We start from the raw sequence: 24,475 nt of genomic DNA, 5'->3' as shown, positions 1-24,475 counted from the left end.
AAATGGGCATCCGAGCTCCGTTTAAGGCTGCGATGGCCTCCTGCAACCCTCTGCCAGCGAAAATGGGCTCCCGAGCTCCGTTTAAGGCTGCGATGGCCTCCTGCAACCCTCTGCCAGCGAAAATGGGCTCCCGAGCTCCGTTTAAGGCTGCGATGGCCTCCTGCAACCCTCTGCCAGCGAAAATGGGCATCCGAGCTCCGTTTAAGGCTGCGATGGCCTCCTGCAACCCTCTGCCAGCGAAAACGGAGCTTGGGAGGGCTGCCTGCTCCGTTTTCCCTAGCAGAGGGACCGCCAGCCAATTGTTTGGTGTTTCCAAGGCGGAAAGGGGAGGAGGAGGAAGAGGAGGAAAGAAAAAGGCAGAGAAGGGAGGTCGGGAAGAAAGAAGGAGTAGGGCTGTTGCAAAATAAGTTGGATGTAATGGGGTGGAAAGAAAGCGACCCCCCGTTATGCTTTTTATATGTTTAAACAGATTGTGATGAATGCTAGTAGATAACAGATAAACATTAAGGGTACTCATGAGAATGTATATTTCTGAATGTATACGGAAAGGAAAAAATAAAACTTTTTACAAAAAAGAAAAAAAATGAAGACTGTGGGTCCTTGTAGTCCCATTTGCATGGAGTGGCCAGATTAAAACTATTCCCTTGTTAAAAAAAAATATGAAAATGAATATGCAAAGGTTTTTCTTCCCCCTTTCTTTGCTCTTCTTTAGAAATTCACAATGCAGTGAGATACGGAGGAAGCCAACCCATTTGTCATTCATGTTAATTTAATTATCTAGGCTGCCCAATATAAAATGCAAATGAGCTCAACAGAGGCCAGCCACCACGGTCTTTACTAATTAGACCGGAGAGCAAGAGAAGCCCACCCCTCCCCCAAAGTCTCCCAAGATGCGAGGAGCCTGTTAATTAAGAGCAATATTTTTAATTAAGAAACGGCCGCTCTTTCGCGAAGCCCCCCAATTGGCTTTGGCGTTGATAAGGGGTGGGTGGGCTGAAGGGTTTGTTCTCGTTACCCAGGATTATCCTTCGGGGCCCATCCGTGGCATCATGGGACCTGTTAAGCCAACAGGCGTAGTGGTGAGTGATGAAATGCGCTAACAAATAGAGAGGGAGGGATAGGGGTAGTCCCCCCCCCCCCAGTTGTGAGTTAGGGAATAACTAAACACAACCCCCCAGCTATATAAAGGAGAGCACAGATCATGATGTTCCCCCCAACTTGAGAGTCCCTTGCCAGGAGTTGTGGTGATGCACCTCGGAAGGATGGCAGTCTGAGTCAACCTTGAGCCAGTCAGGATCGAACTCCAGTCTGTGGGCAGAGTTTACCTGCAATACTGCATTCTAAGCACTGTGCCATTACGATCCATCCATCCATCCTTCCTTCCTTCCCTCCCACGTAGCAATAGCTCTTAGACTTATATACCACTTCACAGTGCTTTACAGCCCTATCTAAGCAGTTTACAGAGGCAGCCTCTGGCCCCCAACAATCCTCATTTTACCCACCTCGGAAGGATGGAAGGCTGAGTCAACCTTGAGCCAGTCAGGATCAAACTGCTGGCAGTGGTCAGAATCAGCCTGCAATACTGCATTCTAACCACTGTTAGAAACACCAAAGAAGGAAGGAAGGAAGGAAGATACCAATAGCACCTAAGACTGATATACTGCTTCACAGTGCTTTACAGCCCTATCTAAGCAGTTTACAGAGTCAGCCTCTGGCCCCCAACAATCCTCATTTTACCCACCTCGGAAGGATGGAAGGCTGAGTCAACCTTGAGCCAGTCAGGATCAAACTGCTGGCAGTGGTCAGAATCAGCCTGCAATACTGCATTCTAACCACTGTTAGAAACACCAAAGAAGGAAGGAAGGAAGGAAGGAAGGAAGGAAGGAAGGAAGGAAGGAAGATACCAATAGCACCTAAGACTGATATACCGCTTCACAGTGCTTTACAGCCCTCTCTAAGTGGTTTACAGAGTCAGCCTCTTGCCCCACAACAATCTGGGTCCTCATTTTACCCACCTCGGAAGGATGGAAGGCTGCAGTCACAACCTTTTAGCCTGGTGAGATTCGAACTGCCAAATTGCAGGCAGCCGGCAGCCGGCAGTACTGCACTCTGACCACTGCGCCACCGCGGCTCTCTCTATTTCCCTCTCTTTTTAGATTTATAGAAACATAACCAATCTCTTTTTGATCAGAACGTGACCACCTGCTTTGGAGGCGAAAGCGGTAGAGATGGTCTTCAACTTACGACCAGTTGCTTAGGGACGATTCAGAGTTACAACAGACTTATCCTGGGGGGGCTTCTTGCAACCCAGGTCCGCAGTCCTGACAGTTGTCACGGGGACCAAACTTCAGATGCTCAGCAACCGAGTTGCATTTTATGGTGTCCTGTGGTCACGTGGCCACATTTTACAGTGGTTTTGTTGAAAACTGGCGCCGACTTACCAGTTTGCGGTAAAAACTGCATGCTGGCTGAGGGATTCTGGGAGCTGAAGTCCACAGATGCTCAAGGTGGGGAAACATTGGGCTGGAAACTTCTAAACGGGCCTCCGTACCTGGTTGTCTGAATGGTTGACAGTGAAGTAGCCCACGCAGACAATGACTTCGTGAAGCAGCACTTCGCAGGTGTGGTGGGCGCAGTGCCACAGCAAGGAGCTGATGATGTGCCGGAAGGCCAGGGAGAGGCCTTCGGCCCCAACCACCGACTGGAGGGAAAAAGAGAGAAATGTTAGATCTGCCTCTTCTACAAACATCCAACGGAATCCAAGGGTTGATGTGAAGTTTTTGGGTTGTTTTTTTTTTTTTTTTTTTTTAAAGGTTGAGCCTATTGGATGCCTACTCCCCATTTTTTGGGGTGATGGGAACAATGAGAAGACTAATAGTAATAGTAATGGTGGTGGTGATTTTCCACCTAATGTGTTCTAGAAAAAGTGGGAAATTGGGGAGGATCTTGCCAATAGCAAAAGGACTTGGCATATCTCAGGTGGCATTGGATTCCCAAATTAAGAATCCATAAATTTAAGAAAGAAAGTCCACATCTTTATTATGGTTGTAGACCAGCACAGACTCCTTTCAATATTCAAAACAATTATTACCAACCTGCCTTCCATGGAGGACCTATAGACTGCACGAGTCAAAAAGAGGGCTGGGAAAATATCTACAGACCCCTCACATCCTGGACATAAATGGTTTCAACTCCTACCCTCAGAATGGCGCTATAGGACACTGCACACCAGAACAACTGGACACAAGGAGTTTCCCCCCCGAATGCCATCACTCTGCTAAACAACTAATTCCCTCACCACTGTCAAACCATTCACTAAGGCTGCATTACTATTACTATTAGTCTTCTCATCGTTCCCATCACCCATCTCCTCCCACTTAGGACCGGAGAACTGTAACTTTGCTGCTTGTAATCTTATGATTTATATTGATATTATTTCCTAGTATGATTTGATTGCTTATTTGTGCCCTATGACTATCATTAAGTGTTGTGTCTTATGATTCATGATGAACATATCTTTTCTTTTATATACACTGAGAGCATCTGCACCAAAGACAAATTCCTTGTGTGTCCAATCACACTTGGATAATAAATAATTCTATTCTATTCTGTAATCTATTCTGTATTCTATTCTATTTTATTCTATTCTATATTCTATTCTATTCTATTTTCTAATCTATTCTGTATTCTATTCTGTATTCTATTCTGTATTCCATTCCATTCTATATTCTATTCTATTCTATTCTATTCTATTCTATTTTATAATCTATTCTGTATTCCATTCTATTCTATATTCTATTCTATTCTATTCTATTTTATAATCTATTCTGTATTCTATTCTGTATTCCATTCCATTCTATATTCTATTCTATTCTATTCTATTTTATAATCTATTCTGTATTCTATTCTGTATTCCATTCTATTCTATATTCTATTTTATTCTAATTCTAATTCTATTCTACTCTATTCTCTATTCTATTCTATATATATATATATTCCCCTTTCAGCCCAACATTCCTTAAATAGATTGACTGAAAATCTACCTTTGTATTTTACAAAGAACTTCCCACCCAGCAGCTTAATCAAACCCATTTATTGGCTGTCTTCCCAAAGCTATTTTCCAGTGGTGTGTGTGTGCGTGTGTATTAATCAAGGACAAAAGCATGTTGAATTTCAGCAAGGGCCTACTAAACAGGCAGGCAAATGTGCATGTGTGTATGGAACGGAAGCCAAGATCGATCGACGTTCTCATCCGGGCACCTCTGGCTTCTTTTCATGAAGCCCAAATATACGGGGTTTACTCCTGCTTTTGTCTCCCCCCCCCCACATCTTGGGACGGTCCTGCTAAGAGGAAGTTCAAATCCCTTGGGGGGGGCAGGGAGCGACCCCCGTGAATCTGTATATACACAGATGATGCATTATTCTCGCTTGCAATTCCTATCAGCTCATTACACTGATACGCTCGGGGGGACCGAAGCTGGCTTCCCACTACTTTATAGCTTTCAACGCTCTGTGCAATTGGTCCGTCTCTTGGTCTTTTAGATCCGCCGTATCTCTGGGTTATTGGTCGGCCGCTTTTCAACGCCCAATCGCATCGAGTGTGCGTGCTGACACAACCGCTCAGCCACCGTGGGTTGAACGCAGCTTGATGGATGGGCTGCAGCGGCCTCTGTAAACTTTGCCTGGACCGTCTTTTCTTTCTCCAAAAGTTTGCAAGGTTGGGGGTGGGGGTGGGGCATACACGCCAGTTATGCCCCCCCCCCATTTGCATGACTCCAAATGTATTCCTCCCCCTCCTCAATCACCCACTTGCAAAGAGCAACCCTTTAAAATGTCATTGTTTGGCAAGATATAAGCAAAGGCAGAGAATCCTGGCTAGCTGAGGAGTTTAATGCGCGACGGACATGGGAGGAGGGGGGAAAAACCCCACGGGGCGGGCAGGTTATACGGCAGAGGGATTCGGGATAAGGCGGCTTTATCGGTGCAGCCCGGAGGCTCTATTTAATAAACATGTCAGCCAGAAAAAGCGATGCGGGGTCAGAGGAGAGGAGAGAGGCAGAAGGCAGGGACATCAAAGCCTGCCCACTAGGGAGGGAGCAGCCCCTCAGTGGGAAAAGCCCCACTGGAGGAGGGGGGGCACTACTTTGGGGTTGTTTTAGTTTGGTGGACGACGGGTTGCAAATGTATGGAGAAGAACGGAATCTGGCTAGCCCCAAATTCATCATCTCACTGGATCTTCCAGGCTGGGGATGGCAAGTCATTTGATTCCTGCTGTACTTACTGGCAGGAACAGATGGGAGGGGGAGAAGGAGGAAGAGGAGGAGGGAGGAGAAAGAGAAGAAGGAGGATGAGGAAGAGGAGGAAAGAGGAGGAGGAGAAGAAGAGGAGGAGGAAGAGGAGGAAGAGGAGGAGGAGGAGAAGAAAGAAGAAAAGGAGAAGATGAGAAAGAGGAGGAGAAGAAGAGAAGGAAGATGAGAAGGAAGAGGAGGAGGAGGAAGAGGAGGAGAAAGAGGGGAAGGAGGAGAAGAAAGAAGAGAAGGGAAAGATGAGAAGGAGGAGGAGGAGAAGATGAGAAGGAAGAGGAGGAGGAGGAAGAGGAGGAGAAAGGGGGGAGGAGGAGAAGAAAGAAGAGAAGGAGACGATGAGAAGGAAGAGGAGGAGGAGGAAGAGGAGGAGAAAGGGGGGAGGAGGAGAAGAAAGAAGAGAAGGAGAAGATGAGAAGGAAGAGGAGGAGGAGGAAGAGGAGGAAAAAGGGGGGAGGGGGAGAAGAAAGAAGAGAAGAAGATGAGAAGGAAGAGGAGGAGAAGGAGAAGAAGTGAAGGAAGATGAGAAGGAAGAGGAGGAGGAGGAGGAGGAGGGGAAAGAGGACGGAGAAGATGATGGAAATTCCCAAACTCTCCTCTCTCATCACTGACTTTTCTTCCTAGTGTGTGTGTGTGTGTGTGTGTGTGTGTGTGTGTGTGTGTGTGTGTGTGTGTGTCTAAGTTGGCATTCTTTTTCTCTTCCCTCTTCCTCTTTTCTTTTTACCTTTTCGGTCGTCCGTTTACCTTACAAGCCAGGCAAGGAGAAAATCTCTCTTAATAGTTTAGACTCATTTTTTGGCCAGACGCCCCCAAGATGCCACGGAGCTGCCCAAGACCAATTGAAATCTACTGAAAGGCTGGGCACACCCGCTCCATGGTGCCCTTAAGGGGGCAGGGAGGAAATTCTGTGCCCTCTGCCCCTTCCTGATCATTTACCACTGGAGGGGGAACGGGTCAACATTTCCTTGGACAGAGTCCTTTTTTCCCAACCGGGCTCTGTGTTTATAGCCTCCTCCGATAACAAGTGGCCCGGGGGCACCAAAGCTTGTATATAAACATTAACATTCTTTTCCCCCCCCCTCCTTCTCCGAGGGACTGCACATTCCCACCGCAACCACTTTAAATGGCGTTTGGGTATCCTGCCCTGCTCCTTCCTGACGCCTTCCCACTGTTTAGACGCTCAAGATAAATGGATGCTATCCTGAGAGACACTGCCACTGAGATTCTCTTTTCCCCTTGAGCTAGTATTTTTTTAGCGCTAGACTAGAATAGACTAGCAGAGTTGGAAGGGACCTTGGAGGTCTTCTAGTCCAACCCCCTGCTTAGGCAGGAAACCCTATACCACTTCAAACAAATGGTTATCCAACATCTTCTTAAAGACTTCCAGTGTTGGAGCATTTACAACTTCTGGAGGCAAGTTGTTCCACTGATTAATTGTTCTAACTGTCAGGAAATTTCTCTTTAGTTCAAAGTTGCTTCTCTCATTGATTAATTTCCACCCATTGCTTCTTGTTCTGCCCTCAGGTTCCTTGGAGAATAGTCTGACTGCTTCTTCTTTGTGGCAACTCCTGAGATATTGGAAGACTGCAATCATGTCTCCCCTGGTCCTTCTTTTCGTTAAACTAGACCTACCCAGTTCCTGCAACCGTTCTTCATACGTTTTAGTCTCCAGTCCCCTAATCCTCTTTGTTACTCTTCTCTGCACTCTTTCGAGAGTCTCCACATCTTTTTTACATCGTGGTGACAAAAACGTTTTAAATATAATAATTTGTGTGTGTGTTTGAGCATTTCTGCAAAACTTGGCAAGGAGTCTTGGAGAGTCACGAACCAATTAAGTGAACTAATTGTCCCCTGCAAACTCCACTCCCCTTTTGCTCCTCTTTTATTTCCCCTGGGAGGGGCCATTCATCGTCCACCTGTGGCCTTACTCCCAAGTCGACCCCTGTTCTTTAGCTGTTCCCTTCGTCTGACAATTCTGCGCATGCGCACACTGGGAACAGGCTCCAGCTGTTCGTCTGCTTCACTGATGTCTGACTCTGAAGGCAGCTGATAACTGTCAGACGGCCTTGGCCCCCTCTCTGCCTCCGACACAGAGCCCTCGTCAGAGCCTTCCCCAGACTCCAGGACTGGCCCATCTTCCTCCCCAACCTCCTCACTGTCCGAATCGGCTGCCAGCTCTGCTGGCATGCCACAACACCCTGACTAGCTATTGTGGAGCTCAAGAACCAGAGTGGGCCACGCTTTGCCAGTCAATTAGAAGGCAGCACAGAATTCTCGCAGGGCACAAAAACAGAGCAGAGCACCAAGCCCGCAGTTGGTGCGTTTGGGGCAAACCTTACCTGGAAAGCGGAGAGATCCAGCAGAGCGAAACTATTGAAGAAGCGCAAACTCTGGAGAGCGACTTGCAAGGTGTTTGCCGTGAAGCTTTCCTTGGGGTTGGCCGCGCTCGGCTCCACCAGCGTGCCGTGGAAGAGAACGCAGTAGAGCATGTGCAAAACGCCCACCAGATCCGTGGCCTTGAAAGCCGCTGTCAGCCCGGTGGGGTCCTGGTGGTTCTCAGCGAAGATGCTTCCGGACCTGTCGGAGAAAAGAGCACAGGATCATTTAGAGTTTAGAGTTTTATTTCATTTGTATGCCGCCCTTTTCCCTGAAGGGACTCAGGGCGGCTCACAACTCAAGCAAAGGAAGGGGGATACAGACCGTTGACAACAACACAAAACAATACATAATTAAATAGCACAACAATCATATCATTCGAGATAGGGGCAATGATTCTTTAGCCCCAGGCCTGTCGGAACAGCCAGGTTTTAAGGGCTTTGCAGAAGGCCTGGAGGGTGGTGAGGGTTCGAATCTCCACGGGGAGTTCGTTCCAGAGGGTCGGAGCAGCCACAGAGAAGGCTCTCCTCCGGGTAGTCGCCAGTCGACACTGGCCAGCGGATGGAATTCGGAGGAGGCCTAATCTGTGGGATCTGATCGGTCTATTGGAGGTAATTGGCAGCAGGCGGTCTCTCAAGTACCCAGGTCCAATACCATGAAGGGCTTTATAAGTGACGACTAGCGCCTTGAAGCGTATCCGGAGACCAATAGGCAGCCAGTGCAGCTCGCGGAGGATAGGTGTTACGTGGGTGAACCGAGGTGCACCCACGATCGCTCGCACGGTTGTGTTTATTTATTAAATTTATACGCCGCTCCCATCTTTACCATCCAAGCACCGTTGCTCTTGGCGGTTTCAGGTTTAATGTCTAAAAAAAAAAAATTCAGCAGAGAAGCCAAATCAAACGGAGGAATCCCAACCCTGAACGAAGATGTTTTCTGGAAAGTTCTGCACTAGAATTTCCAGCTGTCCCAATCAGCCTAGCTCCTGTTGCGGCCCGCCAGCGGTCAGCGGAGCTGCCAGCAGATTCGGACAGTGAGGAGGTTGGGAAGGAACATGGGCCAGTCCTGGAGGCTGGGGAAGGCTCTGAGGAGGGCTCTCCGCAAACAGTCCCAGTGCTTTGCCACCGAAAACAGTCTCCTGAGCTCCTTAAAGGGGCTGAGTTTCAGGGTTAGGATTCAGGAGCCTGGCACTTGCCAAAGGTGCATCATTATCATCATCATCATCATCATCATCATCATCATCATCATCATCGCTCGATAAAGTGACCGTGAAAACGACAGCTGCCAACACTTGCCTGCCATTGACCGCGAAGCACAGCTGGCACATCCCGTGAAGGGCCGCGGTGCAGTTCTGCAAGAAAGCTGCCGTTTTGGGGGTTTCGTCAATTGGGCCTTGGATGGAGAGGAAGCAGCAGCTCAGCTTCTCTATTAAGCCCACGTTCACCATGTAGCTAGCAGAGGGAGAGAGGAGAAAGAAATGCAGGTGGCATTCGTGTTCTACGGATCAATCTTGCCCCGTTATATATTATATATATTATATACATATACACATATTATCATCATCATCGTAGTCACCAACATCATCACCCCCTTTTTCTTCATCTCCTCCTCCATCTCCATCATCTTCTTTTTCTCCTCCTCCCCCTCCTCCATCACCACCACCACCACCTCCTCCTCCTCCTCCTCAATCACCTTCTTCTTCATCTCCCTCTCCTCCATCACCACCTCCTCCTCTTCCTCCACCTTCTTCATCTCTCTTCCTCCATCACCACTCCTCCTCCTCCTCCTCCTCCTCCCTCCTCCCTCACCTTCTTCTGCATCTCTTCCATCATCACCATCTTCTCCTTCCAAATGAAGGTCTTTTTATTTGAGACAATAGACTATTTTATTTATACGATTTATAGGCCGCCCAATCCCGGAGGATTCCCAGCGGCTTACAACGAGGAAAAAAAGGAAATAGTAAAAAAATGAAATGAAACAGGTTAAAATCAACACACATACATTCGTTTTGATCGGGGCTGGACCTCAACAGTGAGGTCAACAGCCCCAGGCCTGCCGGAATAGCCAGGTTTTAACAGCTTTTCTGAAGGCCATGAGAGTGGGTAAGGTCCGGATTTCTGGGGGTAGCTCATTCCAAAGGGTCGGAGCAGCCACAGAGAAGGCTCTCCTCCGGGGAGCCGCCAGCCGACACTGTCTGGCTGACAGCATCTGAAGGAGGCCCACCCTGTGGGATCTTACTGGCTGTTGGGAGGAATGTGGCAGTAGGCGGTCTTGCAGGTATGCTGACTATAACCTACTATGCGGATCGAGAGGACACTGATAGATAAAAGCTTTTCAAATTTCCAATGAAAGAAGGCAACTGACCCAAAAGTCACCCAGTCGCTTTCCCTGACTAAGGGAGGACTAGAACTCCCTAGTCTAGCATTGCAATCACTACCACCGGCTGTCATTCCTTCATTCCATTCTTTTAGTCTTTCTTTCTTTCATTCGGCCTTTCATTCATTCCCGCGGGTGCATACAAACACATTCCCAGTAATTTAGAAAACTGCACCAGACTAGAAACCAGGAGCCTGGGAGTTCTAGTTCTACCTTAGGCACATAAGCTGGCTGGATACAGCTTTAGGCCAGTTCCTCTTGCTCAGCCCAACCTACCTCACAGGGTTGTCGTTGAGGGGAAAAGAGGAAGAGGAAGGAGTATTATGCATATTCGCCACCTTGAGTTACTTATACGAATCATAAAGGCAGGATTAAAAGACCTTTAAAATAGTAGGCCTTTCCAAAAGAGTTGGGACAAACACTCAAGAATACCAAAAACAGCTTGACCAATGGAATTATGGGCACTGTAGTCCCAGCCCCTCCGGAAGGCACGATCAAGATGGGAATGAAAACACAAAAGAGGAACATCTGCTTGTCCTCTTACCTGATGAGGTCTTGTATCCTGTTGTTAAAAATCTCAGCTTGGGAGGTCTTGTTTTTCAGATCTTGAATCAATTTTGGCGCACAAATTTGGCTATTAGCGTTCGGCAGGTTGGACATCAGAGAGCCAAACACTGCAGTCAGGATCCTGAGCACTCCCGTTATTAGGCCTTCGAAGGCCTGCTTGTTAATTGCTCTTCCTGGGGTAGCATTGGCGTCATCTGGGACGTATACCTACCACACAAACACAACACAACACAGACTCAACCTACCTCAAAATAGGTGTTGTGCTCAGAATGTTCCCCTCTCGTTATTTGGCCCGCAAATCAGACCTCATCCTTACAACTTTCAAAACAAGAAAAGCATTTTGTTCCCCACTCTTTATTTTCAGCTCCTGATACTTAAAATAAGGTGCAATTTCCTTCGCTCAATGCCAACCAAGGGCATCAGAGTTTCATTTTTTTAAAAAAATGCGTGCCAGTGTGTTCACAGAAAAAAAAAAGTGACGATCAAGGTTATCTTAACGTATCTGTTCTTTGCAGTCGTTTTGTTTGTCCAAGTTTTCTGTATTTAAGCTAAATTAGGATCGGATCGGACAGGCAGGGCCTGGATCTTGGAGGTCTTCTAGACCAACCCCCTGCTCAGGCAGGAAATCCTACACCACTTCAGACAAATGGTTATCCAATCTCTTCTTAAAAACTTCCAGTGATGGAGCGCCCACAATTTTTCTAGAGGCAAGCTGAGCTGTCAGGAAATTTCTCCTTAGTTCTAAGTTGCTTCTCTCCTTGATTAGTTGCTTCTTGTTCTGCCTTCAGGGGCTTTGGAGAATAGCTTGACACCCCCCCTTCTTTATGGGTAACACCATCACTCTGCTTAACAACTAATTCTCACAACAGAAATACTAAGACTGCATTACTATTAATCTTTTCCAGCTTATTACTATAACCATGTTGCTTGTATCTTTCAATGTATATTGTTTTTATTTCCTTGTACAATTTGATAGCTTATTAGTAACCTTGACTATCACTAAGTGTTGTGTCTTTGTATTTCTTGATGAATGTATTTTATTCTCCTTATGTACAATGAGAGCATCTGCACCAAAGACAAATTCCTTGTGTGTCCAATCACACTTGGCCAATAAAGAATTCTATTCTATTCTATTCTATTTCCTTATTCTATTCTATATCCTTATTCTATTCTATATCCCTATTCTATTCTTATTCTATTCTATTCCCATTCCATATTCTATTCAATTCTTATTCTATTCTATTCCCATTCCATATTCTATTCTATATCCCTATTCTATTCTATATTCTATTCAATTCTTATTCTATTCTATTCCCATTCCATATTCTATTCTACTCTATATCCCTATTCTATTCTATATTCTATTCTTCTATTCAATATCCTTATTCTATTCTATATCCCTATTCTATTCGTATTCTATTCTATTCCCATTCTATATTCTATTCTATTCCCATTCCATATTCTATACAATTCTATTCTATATCCTTATTCTATTCTATATCCCTATTCTATTCTTATTCTATTCTATTCCCATTCTATATTCTATTCAATTGTTATTCTATTCTATTCTATTCCCATTCCATATTCTATTCTATTCTATTCTATTCTATTCTATTCTAACAGTGTTTATACTAATCAGGATAAATGAATAATGTCAAAGCAAAAGGCTTTCCATTAATCTGAAGTAGCTGGCCCAACCAGGAAGGATGCAATGGAAATTAAGCAGGAGAATCCAAAACACGCCACTTTGCATTCTCAACTCAAGACCTGACGAGGAAAAAAAAAAAAAGCCAATTTCACAATGATTTCACTAGGAAAACCTTCTTCGTTTTAACCGCAACAAGGGTGAGCTAGATCGTAAAACGCAGCTGTTGCACAGTTAGCATCGTATCCCTCTCGAGGGAACCGGGTAACACTTGGAGACAAAAAAAACCAACAACAACTACTTTTTTTTTTTACATTATTGATTAGCTCTGTGTCTGGAGTTAGTACTTAAAATTCATTGTCTTTTTGTCCGTTCTTGGGGACGAGCCAAGTTAGGAAGTGAGAAGACGACTTTGGCACCTCGCAGGGAGGATTAATATGCTCCTGCCGTACGAGGGATGCCAAACAGCAGAGGAGGCCAGCTGAAACTACCTGAAGACTTAGAAGAAGATCAGGTTACTCCAGGTAAGTTTAGACAAAGCGGAGAATTCCGCCTGAGTGACTTGGATTGTCTAGCTCCATGATGGCAAATCTAGGGCACGGAGCCACGGGCGGCACGCGGAGCCAATTCTGAGGGCACGCGAGGCAGCTCCAGCGCGCATGCGCATGTTGACCAGCTGTTTTTCGGCCTTGATTTTCGGCCGAAAAAGCACCCAACGTGCAAACCGGAAGTTCGGACTCCTCCTCCTCCTCCTTCCCTGTCATCGGATGTTGCCGATCATCCTGGCGATCCTATTTTTATCAACAGCCGCGTGAAAAAGTCCAAACGGGTCCCTTACATTTTGAAGCCATGATGTTCTTCTTCTGCCTGGACTTTTGTTTTGCCTTCGATCTTTCCTGGAAGGAGGATTAAATGAAGGGTGCCGTATTTTTCTGGGTGTCGCATCCAAAATATTCCAACTTTTGCTTTTCTGATGGTTTTGATTATTTCCCTTGGCTTCCCCAGTCGGCTTAGCGCCTCCTCATTTCTGAGGTCCGGTTGCCTTTTGGAAAAAGCACCTTTGGGACAGGTGGGAAGGTAGGAGGCGTCGGTCCTTGTTTTGGGGAAACAAACACAGTCTCGTACAGAACCCGTAAGTTCTTTTGCTCTCGATGGAAAACAGGATGAGCTCCTCTTACAGGAATTCGGAGGGGAAAGTTTCAGCGGCTTTTGTATTAATTGCGCATTATGGCCCTCTTTTCTTTCCCGTATCCTTTGGAGGCTGTCCGTTGGGTGCCTTCCTCCTTTCAGGAAGTGGGAGAGTAGAAAACAAGGCCTTATTTTGAATGGGGCTCCTGCGCAGGGGAGAAACACATTCTTTCGGCATTAGCGTGAAGCAAACTGTTGAAAGAAGGAAGCCGCGAGCAGGAGAAAGATCCTCACCCAGCATTTTGGGCCCTGGTTTTAAACACTGGATTTTCCTGGAGGCCACCTTTTATAATTAACAACAACAACAACAACAACAACAACAACATAATGCATAGAGCCGAGGTGGCGCAGTGGGTAGAGTGCAGTACTGCAGGCTACTTCAGCTGACTGCAGTTCTGCAGTTCGGCTGTTCAAATCTCACCGGCTCAAGGTTGACTCAGCCTTCCATCCTTCCGAGGTGGGTAAAATGAGGACCCGGATTGTTGTTGGGGGCGATATGCTGACTCTGTAAACCGCTTAGAGAGGGCTGAAAGCCCTATGAAGCGGTATATAAGTCTAACTGCTATTGCTATAGCCAATACTTGAAAAGTATTGAAGGCAAAGCTGACCAAAAGCTAACTTGGAACTGGTTAAGATCAGGAGCACTGAAAAAAGAAACAGAAGGCTTTATTTTGGCAGCTCAAGAACAAGACTTAGCCACAAACTGCATGAAGGCAAAAATTCAACAGCAAATGTCGCCTCTGTAATGAGAAAGACGAGACAGTCGGCCACTTGATCAGTGGGTGCAGCAAAATTTCACAAACTGACTACCTACAATGCCGTGACGGCGGTGCTAAGATCATTCACTGGAAATTATGCCAAAAGTTTGGATCTGAGTACAGCAAAAACCACTGGGAACATCAGGTTCAGAAGGTTTTAGAGAATGAGAAAGTCAAGATCTTGTGGGACTTCAGAATTCAGACTGACAGGCACTTGGCCCACAACAAAGTACCAGGACTTGCAAATTGAAGTTGAGCGACTGTGGAAAAAGAAATCGTGTGTTGTCCCGATTGTAATTGGAGCCCTTGGAGCAAAGGGCTACCTCGCTATTTGGAAATTCTAAATTTATCAGACTTGAACATTCTGATTCTACAAAAAACCACCCTACTTGGAACAGCTTATATCCTCCGACGTTACCTTAACAGTTCCTAGGTCCTTGTTTAGGACTCGAGCTGTTGAGCTACCAACCAGCCCCAAAAGCTGTGAATCTCACCAAAGATCAACCACATGATAATAATAATGTGCAAACTTTTGAATATGTATCATGCTTTACATCCACGAAATGACATCGACAGGTTGTACCTGCCAAGAAAAATAGGGGGCAGGGGACTATTGCAAATCCATCAAACTGTAGAAGAAGTAAAACGAAGTTTGAGTGATTATGTGAACCAAAGTACAGAAAAATTGCTGCAGGCTGTGAAAATGGAGAACAGCATAAAAACAACAGAAACAAAGGCAGAATATAAGGAAGAACAACTGGATGACAGATTAAACAGCTGGAAAACCAAAGCTTTGCATGGACAGCACTTGAAAAACATTGAAGGAAAATGTGATGACAACTTGACAGAGACATGGCTTAAAATGGGAACCATCAAGAAAAGAAACGGAAGGTTTAATACTGGCTGCTCAAAAACAAGCACTACACACTAAGGCCATGAAAGCGAAGATACAAAAATCCACTGACAATCCAAACTGCCAACTTTGCAACAACAAAGTCGAAACTGTTTCATATTTAATATATGAATGCAGCAAAATCACATAACCTGAATACACAGCTAGACACGACCAAGTTGCTAAATTAATCCACTGGCCATTATGTAAAAATACAGTTTACCTGTATCCGAAAAGTCATGAGAGCACAAAGTGGAAAAAGTTACTGAAAATGAGAAGGTGAACATCTTGTGGGACTTTCGAATACAGACGGATTGTCATTTGGAACACAACACGCCAGATATCACGGTTGTCGAGGGCCGAAGTGTACAATTTATTGATATCGCTTTACCAGGAGATGCCAGAGTCGAAGAAAAAGAACTGGAAAAAAAATCATGAAATATTGCAACCTGGTCATCAAAACTACGCGATTATGGATGAAGCATGTAACAGTGATGCCCATTGTCATCGGGGCACTTGGTACATGTCCAAGAATTTTGCAAAACACATCAAGAAATTGCAGCTTCCTGCAACAACACCAGCTGAACTGCAAAAATGTGTGCAACACGGAACATCTTCTATTTTAAGAAGGTCCTTGGTTGATACCTAGGACGCTGGCAGTAAACCGTATCAACCATTAGCACCAGTCAGTGGTATTTGCGACGCATCTTTAAATGTTCCGTTGACTGAGTTTCATGTTTAATGAATAAAAGAAACAACAACAATAATAATCAGACTCCGAAGTAGCCTTCCTTCCTTAGGAACTACCCCAAATCTATTGCACTGCAATGCCCATTGTCCCCAGCCAAAGGGAGCTCCGACACATCTGGGAGACGGCAGATTTGAGGAAGCTTCTGGCTTAGAAGCTGGTGGCTAAGAGGAGAAGCTAGCCTGGCCTTTTCCAGATGTGAAGTCGGCCTCAAATCCACGAGGAAGAAGTTCCAGGAATCAAAAGCTGGGGTTTTTTTTTTTCCTTTTAAAAAAGAAAGCAAGATCTTGGAACAAAGGAGTTATCCTGAGCTTGCAACATCTGGAATGAACATATGTATCCCCACGCTTTAAGCCTTGCGGGGGGGGGGGAATTTATGACAGATGGAAGCGCCAAGGAAGGTTTCTTTTTTAAAAAGAAAAAAAAAATCTCCAGCTTTAGACTTAAGGCTGCCGCCACAGGTAATATATTTTGTGTCTCTTTTTCTTCTTGAAAAGCCCATTCTGGGGCGTCTCAGTCAGATGCCCCCCTCGGAGGGGGGGGGATGTCTTGTACACCTTAGGCTATTATCTCCCATCCCTGTGTGCATGTGTGTCTGACCCCCTCCTCTCCCCCCACACCCCCAATTGTCATAATCAGAGGGACTCCTACGGTATCTGCAGACACAAAGGCCCCAGGCTTGTCTCAACAGAAACCGATTTGTGGGAAATGGGCACTTTGGAAGAGGAGAATGCGCTCCCTTCTTTCGCACAAAGGGGAACAATTAAAAGAGGGAGGTGGGGGATGCTCCCAGCAGGTGGGTGGTCTTCTGGAGGTCAGGGTTGAGACCAAGAGACCCTTGGGGGGTGGAAGGGAAGATAAAGAGAGCGGTCTTACCTGGCTGGGCGGTGGCAGGGAGGACTTAAGAGAGGGAATGTTTAGCAGAATTAAAATGCGTGCATGTACGTGTTATGTAGACTAGAAGGGACCTTAGAGGTCTTCCAGTCCAACCCACTGCAGTCTTTAAGCGCACCAGTGTGCCTACCGTCCCTGCCCTAATATTCCCTTGTATTTGTCTTCGTTTCATGTATTCACAATCATGTTTATGCTTACATCTGTTCTCTAATTCATGCTTGATGAAAAGAAATAAATAAAAAGAAATAAATAAAAAATAAACTCGGGCAAGCAAGGTTGTAAAACGGGGAAGAAGAAGCCGCTTAACAAAAGTTTCATGCAGGAACAGAAATTTCGAGCTCGTAAGCTGTTAAGGGAAGCGACTGACTCCAAGCAGGCAGGAAAATTGGTTTGTTGGGGGGGGGGGTGGAAAGAGGGGAGGGGACTGAGCAGGGGGGGGGGAAGAAACCACTAAGTGGGCGAAAACACCTCCTCCGACTCGACTTCAGAGGCAGCTCAGGTTCCTTTCCTTCTTCTTTTTCCAGCCCATTTAGAAATCCTCCTTTGATCTATTGGAGAGGGCCCGATTAAGAAATTAATCTCGCGGGCAGCAGTGGGGTTATTTTAGCGCACAAAAGAACGAGTCTTCCTACGACGCCTGTTCTTTCTTCTGCCAACTGAAGGTAACCCACCCCTTTTAAAAAGTGTATTTATTTTCCCCCCCAAGGTTCTTTGCCCAACACATTTATAGGGATCTCTCTAGGACAGGGGTCGGCAACCATAAACACTCAAGGAGCCACAAAGGTCCCAACCGGAAGCCCCCCGTTCAATTCTGGAGCCGACCGGAAGTCCGGTTCCCCCACCATAGAGTCCTTTTTCCTCTACCTTCCCTAACCGAAAGCCCTATCAATTGTGGAGCTGACCGGAAAACCTGCCCCTTACATGAGAGTCTTCTCCTGGCGCACCGTGCTTCCCCGTTCCAACTGGAAACTCCTCCCAAAATTGAGGCACCGACTGGCGACAGGGAGCGGCAGCAGAAGGTTGAAAGAGCCACATGCGGCTCCAGAGCCGCAGTTTGCTGACCCCTGTTCTAGGACAATGATGGCTAAACTCTTTGTTGCTGCCGTCCTCGTGCATGTGCGTGCAACCCGTCGTGTGAACCCTGCCCTGCCCCCATGCATGCACGTGTGACCCTCCCTGCACTCCCCCCCCCCCACATGCGATCCCCGGAGTCCTTCGGGATTGGGTGGCATATAAATTTTGATAATAAATAAATAAATAAATAAATGTGGACATGGCCCCCCCATGTGTGTCTCCCATAAACATGCACATGCGACCACCCATGCTCCCCCCACCCCCGCACATGAATCTCCCGCATGTGCCTCCCCTGCGCATGTGCAGCAGAGATCCAAAAATCAGCTGGGTGGCAGGTTTCATGCACACATGCACGGTGGAGCTGGGCTGGGGTGACGACTGGCATGCCTACAGAGAGGGTACCTTAGTTTTGCCATCACAGCTCTAGGAGATGTTTGGGTGGGTGGGGAGCAAGAAAGCTCTTTGCAAAAAATAAAGCAGAGAAATAGCCATGTTTTAAGAACACCTCCCCCCCATTGCAAAAAATGATGGCCAGCAGGTGCCCGGGAGGGGGGGTGGCAGTTGCCGCTTGCAATTCCAAGCGGAAACACCGTCCTTTCCTGCATCGGTGGGATTGGAAGGGGGGGGGGGAACACACACCTGTTTGAATTTACTCGGTAATAATAGCTGGTGCAAAAAATAAAAAAGGAGAGCAACTCGGAGTCTCGGTTTTCACGGATCGGTTTTAAGCGGGAACGGCAGTTGTGCGGGGGGTGGGGGTGAATCTGGCAGCCGTGCCGGGATGCTTTCTAAGGAAAAAAGCTGGAGGGAGAATCTATTTATTTTTTTTATTTTTTGCATTTTTTTGCATTTGCACGCGTCTTCTGTGACCTGTCCATCGAGTACTGGAGAATAAGTGCCAATACGCACACACACGCGCACACACACACACGTAAACTCAGCAAGACATTTCACACAGAATCTAAGACGGCGAAAGCACAACACGTTTGACATTGCTTTGAGCCTGCTTTGAATGTTTCACTCCGCTAAAGAGGGCAGAGTATCCAGAAGGGAAAGGGCCTTTGCAGACGACGTAAAAATGATGGGCGGGTGAAGCGGGCTTGGCACTGCCCAACTGACTGCCAGCTGGCCATCTCCGAACTGGGTTCACCTGGTTTTCAAGATAAGATTTTTGTGCCTGGCCCCGTTGCAGAAATATTTCACGATGACTAGGAAGGGAAGCTGCCGTAAACGGGTCATCCCTTCGTAGGATGCAGACGAAGGCAGGAGAATTTGGCCAGAGATCCTCGCTTGGAATAACTGTGCCTCCTCCTGGCTGTGCCAATTTTTTTTTTGAAAAAATATATATATCAATTTTGTTTTGAAGCAGGAGCCAACAAAGAGGATGCACTGTTGATTAGGAGCAACATTGCCAAGAGAGAACAGCAAAGCGTTGGCATCGAAGATTCAAGGATCCTTTTAACGGCCGTAAGTCACTATTTTCAGCCCCGTTGTAGCTTTGCTAAACAAAGGATGGTAAGTGGAGGCTACCTCTATGCCCTTCTTCAGGGTTGGTGTCCGATTTTAGGGAATGATCAAAAGCCTCTTTCTTGAAGGTTAATTGTACAAGTTGAGATGGTGCAAAAAAGGAGGTTCCCAACTCCACAGGTAGTCCTCGGCCTACGGCCACAACGGAACCCCCGATTTCTATTGTTAAGCAAGGCATTGGTTAAGTGAGTTCCCCCCCACCATCTTGAGACCTTTCTTGCTGCAGTTGTTAAGCAAATCATGGTGGTTGATAACTAACCCGTTTGAGTAAGTGAATCCAGCTTCCCCATTGACTTTTTGCTTGTCAGAAAGCCACAAAACGTGAGCCTCGGACACAGCTACGGTCATAAGTATGAATCTATCGTCAAGCATCCGGATGTTGATCACGTGACTGCTACAGAGGCTGTAACTTTTTTTACCTCTTTTTCTGTTATGAGGACTGAATGTATGCTTTTGTTTCCTTTCATTGTTCTGATCTGGGCTTCCCGAGATCATGAAGCAAACTTCCGGTCTCGACAAAAACCCCTTTGATTAATTTGCTGTGAATTCTGCTCATTCACATCCAGCAAAGTCTTTGAAGGGAGGATTTACAGTCACAGACCTTATCTGGCTTGGAGAGCTGCCAGGCCAATCTCTGCAAAACTTGGCAAGGAGTCTCGGAGAGTCACGAACCAATTAACTCCTGCAAACTCCACTCCCCTTTCGCTCCTCTTTTATTCCCTCTGGGAGGGGCCATTCATCGTCCACCTGTGGCCTTCCTCCCATGTCGACCCCTGTTCTTTAACTGTTCCCATCGCCTGGCAACTCTGTGCATGTGCACACTGGGAACAGACTCCAGTTGTTCATCTGCCTCACTGATGTCTGACTCTGAAGGCAGCCGATAACTGGCATACGGCCCTGGCCCTCTCTCTGCCTCCGACACAGAGCCCTCATCAGAGCCTTCCTCAGACTCCAGGACTGGCCCATCTTCCTCCCCAACTACTCACTATCCGAATCTGCTGCCAGCTCTGCTGGCTGCTGGTGGACTACAGCAGGGAGCAAGGATTGATGTTTGGAGCAAAGAGAAAAGAGGGAAGGAAGGAGGGAGGGGAGGAAGAAAGGAAAGGAAGGAAGGAAAGCCCTCATCGGAGCTTTCCCCAGACTCCAGGACTGGCCCATCTTCCTCCCCAACCTCCTCACTCTCTAAATCTGCTGCCAGCACCGCTGGCCTCTGGCAGGCCACAACATTCATTTTGTTCGTGTTTTTTTTTCCTGATAAAACAATAAATAATATGAAAGAAATGCTTGTAAGTGGGGAAAAAACCCGATCATAAGTCATTTTTTTTCGTTGCCCTTGTAACTTTCACTGGTCAATAACTGAACTGCTGTTAAGTCGTGGATTACCTGCTTTGTGGTTTCCTACAAGCCCGAGTCCTAGAGGGCATTTTGTAAACGCAGATTCCTTAGGGGGACAAATTGGAAAAGAAACAAGAGGAGACGAAACCACGGAGAAGCTGAATGTACAAGCCGTGTTCAGATTCCATTTGTCTAACTACATGGTCCTCCCCCCCCCCCCCCCCCGGTCCCCCGGACCCACACTTAAGTGTTTATCAATGGCCCTGTGGTTCTCAGGATCAAACAGGGCAGAGTGAATTATTTACAGCACGTACATAACTTTTCAATTAACCAACCACTTGCCTCTGGAAAACACCCCTCCCCACCACCATTTATAAGTAGCAATTCCAGACTAAATATCTCATGATGAGTGGGCCACTATGAATTAAAAATGAACTCCTGATGAAATATTTAATGACAGCTAAAATGAAGGGGGAAGTCAAAGCCCCCCCCCTTCTTCTTCTTCTTCTTCTTCTTCTTCCTCCTCCTCTTCTTCTTCTCCTCCTCCTCCTCCCCTTTTCCTCTTCTTCTTCACCTCCTCCTTCTTCCTTTTTCTCCTCCGCCTTCCTCTTCTCCTCCTCCTTTCTCCTCCTCCTTCCTCCTCTTCTCCTTCTCCTTCCTCCTCCTTCCATTAAAGCTTATCTAAAACCCTGCTTTGAGGTGCATTAAGATATGTAATTTTAGCTTTTTTGAGAACAGTGCCCGGTTGAATGGCAGAGATTGCACTAACCTAGAATCCACGTGAATTGTAGAAAAACCAGGAGGGTTGATTTGGAGCCCCCATTTAACATTTGCCATTTTTGATACTTTCAATAGATTATCTATTGGAGTCTTTTTCGAACCTGTGTCATCCAGAAGTGAAAAACTGAAGATGGTAAATGTTAGAGGTGGAGGAAGAGAAAGGGAACGGGTGGAAACATTAGAGGAAAATGTCCTTCTCTCTTAATTTTTTTTTTCCTGGACTGGCGTATTTTTATTCGGACTACATTAGATTAGATTAGATAAGTTTATTTATAGGCCGCCCTTTTCCCTGAGGGGACTCAGGGCGGCTTACAACTTATGGGGAAGGGGAATACACACAATGACGTATAAAGACAATACATAATTAAAAAAAGAAACAACATTCATCATTCGGGTGAAGGCGGATTATAATCTTTAACCCCAGGCCTGACGGGATAGCCAGATCTTAAGGGCTGTGCGGAAGGTCTGGAGGGTGGTGAGGGTACGAATCTCCACGGGGAGATCGTTCCAAAGGGTCGGAGCTACTACTGAAAAGGCTCTCCTCCGCGTAGTTGCCAGTCGGACTACAAGTCTAAGGGACAATTGTCACGTTCTACCATCATTGCAGTAAATGCGTATCACACAAATAGGATTTTAACCACTGTCACTCACTAGATGCTCAGGAACATTACTGAAGTAGAACATCCAAAGTTGGAGACCTAATTTTTAGGGAAATACATCCCCTCCCAAGACAGATTAAATTTCAGTTTAAACTCAGATTGTTTTTTTTTTTTTTTAAATGGTTTTTTCCCGCCAGGTGATTTTTCCCAGCATTGAGCTGCTAATAGCATTCATTCAAACTTGAAATTTCTACCTACCATTAATTGATGCATCAAAAGATCCGTTAGAAAAGTAATCTTGTTGCTGAAGAGAACATAGGAGCAGTTTTCCAGACAGTTATTGCAGGCAAGATAGTAAGCGTTGATTGTACTACAGAGTGATCTAGGAGAGAAAATGAAATTTCAATCACAATAAAGGGGCAAAAAAATAAGGCAAGACAATATATCTGTAATATAAAAATGCTTTGCTGCTTTGACACTTACGCTGTGGAATAATAATAATAATAATAATAATAATAATAATAATAATAATAATAATAATCCTCTGATGATGCCAAATGCAGACTTTGCAAAGAAGCTGATGAAACTGTTGATCACAACCTCAGCTGCTGTAAAAAAATCGCGCAGACTGATTATAAATTGCGGCACAATTCAGTAGCACAAACGACCCACTGGAATTTGTGCAAAAATTATAATATTAAAACAGCAACAAACTGGTGGGAACATCAGCCTGAAAAAGTCACCGAAAATCAGATGGTCAAGATCTTGTGGGATTTCCGTATACAAACGGACAAAATACTGGCGCATAATACACCAGACATCACACTGGTTGAGAAAAATAAGGTCACAATCATAGACATCGCAATACCAGGTGATAGCAGGGTCGCCGAGAAGGAACATGAAAAAATCGCAAGATACCAGGACTTAAAAATCGAAATTCAACGACTATGGCACAAACCAGCAGTGGTAATTCCAGTGGTAATCGGCACACTCGGTGCTATTCCAAAAGCACTGGAATTACATTTAAAACAGTTAAAAGTTGACAAAATCACCATCAGTCAAATGCAAAAAGCCGCACTGCTTGGATCTGCACGCATATTACGAAAATACGTTACGACGTCCTAGGCCCCTGGGTGGGGCCCGACTAGTAACCAATGCCAAATCCGGCGAAAAAACTGGCTGCTGTGATACAATTGTATAATAATAATAACAACAATAATAACGATAACAAGATAGTTGACCACTTGATCAGTGGGTGCAGCAAAATTTCACAAACTGACTACCTACAACGCCATGACCACTTTGCTAAGATCATTCACTGGAAATTGTTCCAAAAGTTTGGATTTGAGTACAGCAAAAACCACTGGGAACATCAGGTTGAGAAGGTTTTAGAGAATGAGAAAGTCAAGATCTTGTGGGACTTCAGAATCCAGATTGACAGGCACTTGGCCCACAACACACCTGACATAACAATAGTTGAAAAGAAAAAAGTATGGTTGATTGACATTGCAATACCCGGAGATGCACGAATTGAAGATAAACAGCAAGAAAAAATCACAAAGTACCGGGACCTGCAAATTGAAGTTGAGCGACTGTGGAAAAAGAAATTGTGTGTTGTCCCGATTGTAATTGGAGCCCTTGGAGCAATACCCAAAGGGCTACCTCGCTATTTGGAAATTCTAAATTTATCAGACTTGAACATTCTGATTCTACAAAAAACCACCCTACTTGGAACAGCTTATATCCTCCGACGTTACCTTAACAGTTCCTAGGTCCTTGGTTAGGACTCGAGCTGTTGAGCTACCAACCAGCCCCAAAGGCTGTGAATCTCACCAAAGATTAACCACACAATAATAATAATAATAATTTACAAATAACCCGAGGCAGTGAACATATCCAACAAAATGTAAAGTTTAAAGGCTGAAGATGAACGATGGATCGTCATTTGGCGCACAACACGCCGGGATATCACGGTTGTCGAGGGCCGAAGTGTTCAGTTTATTGATATCGCTGTTCCTGGAGATGCCAGAGTCGAAGAAAAAGAACTGGAAAAAAAATCATGAAATATTGCTAATTTATGTTAGCAAAGTGTTTTGCAAACCTCACTGAAGTTAATTATTTCCCGTTCATGTTTAAGGATATTTAGAAGACGTGTAATTTTAGAGACGGAACTGATCACTGGCCAACCTCTTTTCAAGATCAGCAGGGGGACAAGAGAGATTTAGAAAAATCACTTTTCCCTACAATTGGTGATGCTCAGTTGGGAATAGTTTAGGGGGGGGGGAACCCCGCATTTGCAAACCAGGTTGGAGAAGGCCTAAATGTGAGGAAAGCCAGCAAGCAGAGCCAAACCAAGAGGGATCCCTTCCCCCTGGAATCTCTGGGGATCCATTTACGCTTCTTAAGAGCGTGG

At 45.7% G+C, this 24,475-nt stretch overlaps 1 protein-coding gene across 1 annotated transcript in view; it reads right to left on the bottom strand.

Moving 5' to 3' along the window:
- Positions 1-2,109: 2,109 nt before the first annotated feature.
- SCAPER (S-phase cyclin A associated protein in the ER) overlaps positions 2,110-24,475 on the bottom strand; it is a 97,344-nt gene continuing 74,978 nt past the window's right edge. Inside the window, exons 25-29 of the mRNA XM_032233354.1 lie at positions 22,321-22,444; positions 10,600-10,829; positions 8,975-9,130; positions 7,643-7,880; positions 2,110-2,701 (exon numbers count right to left, since the gene is read on the bottom strand). Coding sequence (XP_032089245.1) covers positions 2,534-2,701; positions 7,643-7,880; positions 8,975-9,130; positions 10,600-10,829; positions 22,321-22,444 — 916 coding nt within the window. The 3' untranslated portion in view covers positions 2,110-2,533. The remainder of the gene's footprint in view (positions 2,702-7,642; positions 7,881-8,974; positions 9,131-10,599; positions 10,830-22,320; positions 22,445-24,475) is intronic.

Source organism: Thamnophis elegans, chromosome 16 (assembly GCF_009769535.1).
Source record: "Thamnophis elegans isolate rThaEle1 chromosome 16, rThaEle1.pri, whole genome shotgun sequence".
In the NCBI taxonomy this organism is placed as follows: Eukaryota; Metazoa; Chordata; class Lepidosauria; order Squamata; family Colubridae; genus Thamnophis; species Thamnophis elegans.
Note: the sequence above shows the minus strand (reverse complement) of the source record. Positions and strands in the feature narration are given on the sequence as shown.